Source organism: Musca vetustissima, unplaced genomic scaffold (genome assembly GCF_032173495.1).
Source record: "Musca vetustissima isolate MV318-11 ecotype Yass unplaced genomic scaffold, APGP_CSIRO_Mvet_v1 utg52328, whole genome shotgun sequence".
In the NCBI taxonomy this organism is placed as follows: domain Eukaryota; kingdom Metazoa; phylum Arthropoda; class Insecta; order Diptera; family Muscidae; genus Musca; species Musca vetustissima.
Window position 1 is genome coordinate 10,964 of NW_026872456.1, and position 9,208 is coordinate 20,171.

At 35.2% G+C, this 9,208-nt stretch overlaps 1 protein-coding gene across 1 annotated transcript; it reads left to right on the top strand.

The window, feature by feature from the left end:
• Positions 1–7,934: 7,934 nt before the first annotated feature.
• Positions 7,935–8,602, top strand: LOC133321071 (ATP synthase subunit d, mitochondrial-like). Its single transcript, XM_061530206.1, has 2 exons — positions 7,935–8,047; positions 8,107–8,602. The coding sequence occupies exons 1-2, from the start codon at positions 7,935–7,937 to the stop codon at positions 8,600–8,602; spliced, it is 609 nt and encodes a 202-aa protein (XP_061386190.1).
• The last annotated feature ends 606 nt before the right edge of the window (positions 8,603–9,208 follow it).

Sequence of the window (9,208 nt, forward strand, 5' to 3'; positions counted from 1 at the left end):
AAATTCAAAGGTGCAGTGTGAAGCGCAGTTGAGGAATCGTCATGGTATGGGTTGGCTTTAACTTGTGCGAACTTCGCAATTTAATAATAAAAAAAATCAATTGAGAGCATTGTAGAGTCATACTAGTAGATAAGAATATATATCCTGTAGAAGAAGTAATTATGAGCAGGATCCAAGACACACGTTCAAAATGGTGAGAAAAGCAAAATTTTCAATTCATGCAGTGACCTGCACAAAGTCTCGTGAAGAAACAAGTGCGACAGTACCAACCTAAGGTAAATGGAAGAATATTCGAAATGAAATTGGTTAAAGGATGCAATATTGCATAAATGATACCGTAAAAAATATAAAACTTAGGTACACAGAGGTTTTATTATTCGATTTACGAGTATATAAGGTAAGGCTTTTATTAAATAGGTTTCGGATTTAATGTTGGTCGGTTATGAAATTTGCTCCAAATTAAATTTACAATTTTATAAAATAATAACCCTTTAAGAGGGAAGTACCAGAAGGAGAGGATCGACGGGTTCCACATTCGGACTTGATCGGACTTGAGGCACTTAATAAAAATAATATGTTGTGCAAAGTTTGCTTTTTGACTACGAACTAAGAAGATTTTCACCGATTGGCTTTATCCTAGTTCATACGATAGCTATACACTCCCAAAGAAACGTCCCAAAATCTGAAATCGATTGGGTTATTAGTTTTTGAGTTATCGTGCTCGCCATTCGCAAAAACGCTGTTTGGGGAAAAACGCGTTTAAAGTTTGAGAAGCCCTCTTGCTGTCACTTGATGCTAATGCAAGAAATCGGCTATATCTTCAAATATTCGGAAATATTGGAAATATTGTGATTTGTGGATGAGGTACCTAAAGGAGTGGACCATCTTCCGACTCGGTAAAGATAATAGGTTATGTAAAGTTTGGTTTTATTCGTTCTTTTGAGAATATGCATAGAATCACTTTTTGAGTCGATCTACGCATGTCCGTCTGAACAAAGTACAGGTCGCATTTATGATCCCATTTGGATGAAATTTGGCATAGGACGAACCCTATTGAAATTGGGAAAAATCGGTTCAGATTTAGATATAGCTCCCCTATATATATTTTTGTTTGATTTAATGTAAATGGTGCACCAAAGTCCCTATATATCTTCGATTTCCACGAAATTTGCACAGCGTAGTTAATTACGACCACAATGATGTGTGTTAAGTTTCCTGAAAATCGGTTCAGATTTAGATATAGCTCCCACATATAGTTTCGTCCGATTTATGTAAATGCTGCACCAAAGTCCCTACATATTCTTGGATTTGCACAAAATTTTTCATAGCGTACTGAATTGTGTTTAGAATGATGTGTGGTAAGTTTAGGATCGGTTCAGATTTCTATATAGCTCTCACATATTTATATATTCGTCCGATTTTACATAAATGGCTCTCCAAACGCTAATGTTTGTCCGAGTAACACGAAATTTTGAACAATGTATCGAATTGAGACTTGAAAGAAGTTATTGCGTTTTGTTGAAATTGGTTCAGATGCATCCATAGCTTCCATATGTATTTCGAACGGATGTCTGATTGAAATAAAATTTTTATCAGTGCGGCGTACCGAATAGCGTGTATAATTTTTGCTATAAATCGTTTTCCATAAATTTGTCCCATGGTACGCAGACGACTCTAAATCTGCCCGAATGAAATTAAATTTATCATAGGTTGCAGAAAGTCATGCGTATGTTCCTTCGAGGGAACATTGGCATGCAAATATAAGGATACATATGCGCAATATACCCAAAGTGGTGAAGGTAACATCGGCCCAGTCCAACTTTACTATTTTCCTTACTGGTCTGAAACCCAGTATTGAAACTGTGTAATTACAGTAATTTTTTTCATTTATGAAAGAATATTCAACTATATGGACTTCGGATAAGCAAAACTAGTGCGATTAAATGAAATATCCAATCCTGGAAAGGTGTGAATGTAATAAATAATGAAATGGATTGATTAAAACTTTGTGGTTGAAAATTTTCATATATTCATCTTTATCGTGTAACCAAAAATCGTGTAAAACTGAACAAGTGAAAAAGTTGTTTGGATACCCCATAGGTATACAGTTACCTAGGGAACAAAGCAAAAGGATACCTAGTATGTCTTTGATATAGTCGCAGTATAAGGTCCTTTTCGAATGAACGATATTTTAATGCACTAAAGCTATATTTGATATTTCTACTTGTTGCAATCTTACTTTGGTATCCAATATATAGGTGAATTTACCAATTAAGCCTCAAGTTTCTTTTATTCATATCTTTATCTTTACATTTACACTTTGTATATGCAAACTATAATGTTTAAACAAAAAACAAATATCTTTAAGAACAAAATTAAAACATTAAACCCCAAGTAAAACAAAAAAAGAAAACGAAAAAAAGTTCAGCATAATGAAAAGCAACAACCTTCGGCAATGTTTAAGAAATATCTTAACCCATATTAAAATGGTTAAGAAAAACACAAAAACTCTCGCACACACATACACTCACAATGTAACCACATTAACCCATATACACAAACACCTTCATATTACCCTAGAGTGTGTTTGTAGTAGTTTCATGTTTTAAGTACTTAACAAAAAGAGGAAAAAACCCCAATATCCATTTATTTGTTTAAAAATAATGTTTGAGATAGTATGCATGATGTGAGAGTATGTATGCATTTGTTTTTTTTTAACACATACATATGCATATATGATATGTGTGCTCTATCCATTTTATAGATATCGAAACATATTCATTTTATTATTATCTCGTCACTGGTCTTCTCCCTCAAAATATATAGAAAAAATATGCAGATTAGTTGCCTGCAAGCTAAAAGGTTCCCACAAACGTATGTTTGCAGCAAGTAGGTCTTGAATTTATCGCATGTATGTCGGTATGTATATGAGTGCAGCACTCACACACAAACACTTTCCTATAAATTTTCCAATAAACCAAAAAAAACACGAAATAGTTTACCATAGTACCAGAAATAAAGAACTACGAGAATATGGAACGAAAGAATTTAAAAACAACAAAGAAAACTTAAAAATTTCATTTACATTTATTCTCGATTCATTGGTTTGTTGTGTGATAATGATAGTGTCCGAAAAAGAAATTAATGTGTATGTGTGAGTGTGTCAAAGAATTTCGATATTCGTTAAAAGCTTCACTTAAGTTATCCTGTGTTTCTCTTTTAATTAAAAACAAATAAGAAATGAACATTTGTTTATTATAAAAATAATTTGGGCTATAGAAAACTATACACGCTATTACAGGTCGTAGCTTTCTAAAGAAAACAAAGTTTTTTCTATAGAAAAAATCACAGGACCACAGGTCCAAGTTTTTGCTATAGAAAACAATTCGTAATACCAAAGGTACAAGTTTTTTTTCTAGAGAAAAAAATTCTACGCCCAAAGGTCCAAGTTTTTTCTTTAGAAACAAAATTCGTAGGGCTATAGGTTTAAGTTTTTTCTCCAGAATAAAAATTCGTAGGACCACAGATCCAAGTTTTTCTATAGAAAAAAATTCATAGGACCACAGGTCCAGATTTTTTTCAATAGAAAAAAAATTCATAGGACCACAGGTCCAAGTTTTTGCTATAGAAAATAATTCGTAATACCAAAGGTACAAGTTTTTTTTTATAGAAAAAAATTCTAGGCCCAAAGGTCCAAGTTTTTTCTCCAGAATAAAAATTCGTAGGACCACAGATCCAAGTTTTTCTATAGAAAAAAATTCATAGGACCACAGGTCCAGTTTTTTTTTCAATAGAAAAAAAATTCATAGGACCACAGGTCCAAGTTTTTTCTATAGAAAAAATTCGTAGGACCACAGATCCAAGTTTTTCTTATAGAAAAAAAATTAGTAGGACCGCAGGTCCAAGTTTTTTTTATAGAAAACCAGTAAGGAAAGTAGTAAAATCGGACGGGGCCGACTATGTTGTATCCTTCACCACTTTGGGTATATTCAAAAGATGAATCCTAACAGACGTCGCATTTTTAAAGGACCAGTAAAATGAAATTGGATCAATAAACATGTCATTCTGCAACCGACACTGAATTTTAAGACATTAAGGGACTTTGGTACACCATTTACCTTAAATCGGACGAAAATATATATGGGAGCTATATCTAAATCTGAACCGATTTTGAAGAAACTTAACACACATCATTCTAGACCTAATTCATTACGCTGTGCCAAATTTCGTTCAAATCGAACAATATTAAGGGACATTGGTGCACCATTTACATTAAATCGCACAAAAATATATATGGCAGCTATATCTAAATCTGAACCGATTTTGAGGAAACTTAACACATATCATTCTATACCTAATTCATTACGCTGTTCCAAATTTCGTGCCATTCGAGAGATATATAGGGGCTTTGGTGCACCATTTACATTAAATCGGTCGAAAATATATATGGGAGCTATATCTAAATCTGAACCCAATTTTTTCCCAATTTCAATAGGGTTCGTCCTTGAACCAAATAAGTGACCTATGCCAAATTTCATCCAAATCGAATTATAAATGCGACCTGTACTTTGTTCACAAAAATACATGGACGGACGGGCGGACATGCGTTAATCGATTCAGAAAGTGATTCTAGGCATTTTCTCAAAAGGAGCCATGTGTCCATCTCGTTTCCTTTTGCCTATTACAAAAATATGTACAAAGACATAATATCCTGTACCACAGTGTGGTACAGGGTAAAAAATTCGTAGGATCACAGGTCCAAGTTTTTTCTATAAAAAAATCGTACGATCATAGGTCGAATTATTTCTGTAAAAAATGCACTCGACCAGAAACAAATTTTTCTTTCTATTGAAAAAATAGTTACGACAAAATGTTCAGCTATCTCGGGATGAAAATTAACCAATTTCTAAACAATTTCATTAACATTAAATAAAATTTTACTGCACTTTAATATCATTGTCTTATATTCTATTCTTCACCCCTTCCACACAGCTACTAATAACAATCTAATTCACACTTTCTACCACTAAAGGAGTTAAATGTCCCTAGCTGATGGTATCGCAAAATATCGTCCTATTCATAAAATCATTAAGAGCATTAAAGAAATTTGAATAAGGCTTTTGTTACCTTAAAAGTATCATTGTCACTGATAGCTCTTTCTTCTTTCCCCATGCCCCTTTCACTGCTAAATATTCAACAAATTAAAGTCCCATAATTCAAGTTTTATGTTCGACGTTCCATTGTTGGGTGTCTATACAATAAAATTCCCTCCTCCTCCGTCGCCACCGTTCTCCAGTTTGCCATTAAAATCGCTAAACAGAAAAAAGGCTTCACACCTGTTTTTTGTTTGGAATATCACTTGGCGCCCTAACTGTCATTCAAATAATTTTCTAATGAAATCCTTTTGGCAGTAAGCCCTTTTTAATATCCTTCGTTTATTGTACACACGCTCACACAAAAGCCACTAAGGATACACAAAATACAATGAGAGAAGAAACAAACTTGAAATACCTTTGAGTAGAGTTTTAAGTGATTTTTCATCACCATCTATAATGTCGTCCTTGTCAACAATTGTTGTAAAATTTCAAAAAAACGAAAGACTCATTTGACGCGATAAGGACTGACTGGGTGATGGAACAAAAGAATTCCGTATCTGTATTAACAACAACAAAAAAGGCTTATCATTCAATTGCCATCAATAAAAGACAATTATTTCTTTATTTTGCATTAACAATTTTATCGGCAATAGAGGTGAGTGTTTATAGAGAGGTCTATTTACAAAGGGAAGTAAATTGTGTTAGAAAAAACATTACATTGTGTGTAAGACGGTTTAAAATCATCGATGTTAAAATTGTAGACACTGATCTCCCTGCGGTGTAACCATAAGACCACTGCCTTGGGCATGCCTGCTAGGAGATTTAAATGCAAAAATCGGAAGGGAAAATATTTTTAGTTCCACCGTCAGAAAATTCAGCATCCATGGAAAAACGTCCGACAACGGCATGAGGTTGATTGACTTCGCGGCAGCAAAAAACATGGTAGTTAGCAGCACCATATTCAAACATCTCGACATACACAAAGCCACATAGATTCCTCCTGAACAGGCAACGAGAAATCAAATTGATCATGGCAAATTGCCCACTCCCTAGAAACTGCAGCAAAAGCAACACTTGGGTACCAAAAACCACCATCAAGAAACCCATGGTACAATCAGGAGTGCCGTAAAGCTACTGATGCGAAAAACGCTGCATATAGGGCAACACTGCAGACAGTAGCAACACGTAATGCGATGGAAAATTATCGGCAGAAAAGGAGAGAGGGGAAACGTATTTTCAGAAAAAAGAAGAAAGAACAAGAAAAACGTGAGCGTGAGCAAATCGACATGTACAGGAGTCAGAATGAAGTCCGGGAATTTAGCAATGACTAAAACACCAAACCGAAGGCTTTGGTACAGGCACATCCTCCTGTAGAGATGAAGAAGGGAACTTGGTGACAGATACAGATGGCGTACTGAGGGTCTGGAATGATCATTTTGAAAAGCTTCTGGTATGAATTGGCGGTGAGGAAGATACTCCAGAACCTATAAGAGATGACGGTATATAGTATACACAACCCAGCCAAGATGAGGTTAGAATAGCAATCCATCGGCTGAAGAGTAATAAAGCAGCAGGTGCCGATGGGTTACCCGCAAACCTATTCAAGACTAGTGGTCAGATGCTGGTAAGGATCATGCACCAGCTGATTAGTACAATTTCGCTAGAGGAATGCATGCCCAATGATTGAAACCTCAGCATCCTGTGTTCCGTGTACAAAAAAGGAGAAAGGACGATATGTGTCAACTATAGAGGAACAAATCTCCTTCTCATCGCCTATAAAGTGCTATCCAGCGTGCTGTGTGAACGACTGAAGACAATGGTCAATGTCATTATTGGAACATACCAATGGGTTCCAGATGTGGCAAACCCATCATTGACCAGCTTTCACTCTGCGTCAAATTCTGGAAAAAATCCACGAAAACTCACATCGACACATTTCACTTATTCGTCAGCCCTATCCGTTCAGAGGTTTTTAAAGCCATGTCTGCATTCGACATTCCTGCAAAATTGATACGGCTATGCGATATCTTTAAGTGGCACAAGGTCAGCAGTTAAAGTAGGAAAGGTCCTTCAATTTCGAACGAGAATCCAGACAAGGGGTGTGGTTTTTTTAACACCCTGCCGGAAATGGTCGCACGAGACGCAAAGGTGAACAGAAATGACACTCTGTACACCGAACAGCACATATTACTCGCCGGTAACAGCCACCTTTGAACGAATTTAGAAGGAATCTGCCAGTGGGTTTGACAGTAAATGGCGAGAAGACCAAGCTGATGGTATCAACGCGTCCAGTAGACTAGGACCAACCGTGGAACTTGAAAACTACAGCTTCGAGGTAGTTAACGATTTTTTATACATTGGTACCGCCATAAATAAAACTAAGGACATCAGTTTTGAAATTCGGAGAAGGATAGTGTTGGCTAACAGATGCTATTATGGTCTATGTAGCAGTTTAGAAACAACAAGGCCACCTCCCCCCAGACCAATCTCACAATTTACAAGACGCTGATACTACCCGTGTTGTTATATGGATCTGAAGCATTGGTGCGCACAAGACCGACGCGCTTGGAAATCTTTTTTAATCTTATAGAACGGTTGTTCCATAAGATTAAGCCAGACAAGCGAGCTAAGTAAGTATTTAAAAAAATATGTACTTTATTAAGACTAATCATAGTAACAAGTATTTTCAATTACAAATCGAAATGAACATTGTTGGCATATTTGTTTTATATTTTTTCTTCAGTAAAAATGTCAATTACAATTTTATTTTAAAAAATAAGTTCCAATCAATCAGAACAACTATTATATTTCTTACATATTTTATAAAATATATCCTTGATGGCGGCTAAAAAGTTATCCCCAGTCACTTTAGCAGATTTAGTTAAACGTGTTCCCAAAGATCAAATGAAGCAATTTGAAAAATTTCGAGATAAAACCATAGAATATCATAGGTAAGCATCAAAGAAATAAATTCCAAAACATTATCCCCATTTCTCGCAATCCCTTGCAGACGTGTAAGTAAATATCCCGATAAATTACCACGAATCGATTGGGAATATTATCGCAATAATGTTCGAAAAGACTATGCAAAAATGATTGTGGAATTTCAATGTGAATATGAAGAACTCGCTCGGACATTTAGTGCCCGTCATGAAATAAATGATTTCGCCAAATACTATGAAGAATTGGATAAGATGACCGAACAAGTTAAGAAAGAAATTGCCGCATTTGTAAAATCTTCAAATGAACGCATAAAACAATATGAATCTGAAATGAAACGTCTACAGAATTTGACGCCATATAACGAAATGACTATGGAACAATTTGTTGTCGATCGTGAAGATTTAGCGGAGTTTATACCACGTCAGGGTAGTCCATTATTTTGGCCACATACCCCTGAGGAACAACGTGTTGGGCCAGCTAATCCTGATTATGATAAGAAACATCATCAGGAGGAAAAATCTGCATCGCCGGAAACTAATAACACGGATGTCATTGTTTCGTGAACTCTTTACTTTATATATTTTCTGTATGTATGTTTTAATATATTTTCTTGTTCTATTTTATTAATTCCTCCTTCCTTGCAATTCCACATTCCTCGAAATTTTTTAAAAATTGTATATTTTTAATGCAATAATTTTTGTAGCGAAAATTTTACAAATGCCCATAAACGTGAATAGATTCTCAGATTTTTTAATCTTCGCTTAATATTTCTATAACTTCACCATTACTAATAGACGCACTGTGGGCGAAATGGACGATCTAGCGTCGTTTAATTCAATTTTCAAAGTGTTTAATTGGGCCAAAATTGTGTCTCTATCGATTACTACTATCCCACTGATCTAATATATCGATTCTATTCTGATTGATATGATCTAGTTGAACAGCTGTGAGCTGTCAAACACAACATATGTTTCAGCCTATGTTAACTAACTCATCTGCTTGAAAAAATCCAAAGTAAAGACTTCCGTAGACCGGAACTTCTGATATTCGTGTGTATTCGCGCTAGAATATGGTTTTTTAAATTACTATGTCGATTTGTGATTGTAAAATGTCCAAATGATCTGCAGCCACCTGCAACTTTACATGATATTGCATTTTTTAGGAAAAAT

What these genes read in the sequence shown, in the direction of transcription:
- LOC133321071 (XM_061530206.1), top strand. Translation starts at nt 7,935, where the DNA reads ATGGCGGCTAAAAAGTTATCCCCAGTCACTTTAGCAGATTTAGTTAAA. An exon ending in AAAACCATAGAATATCATAG is followed by an intron (nt 8,048 to 8,106) that starts GTAAGCATCAAA and finishes AATCCCTTGCAG; the next exon opens with ACGTGTAAGTAAATATCCCG.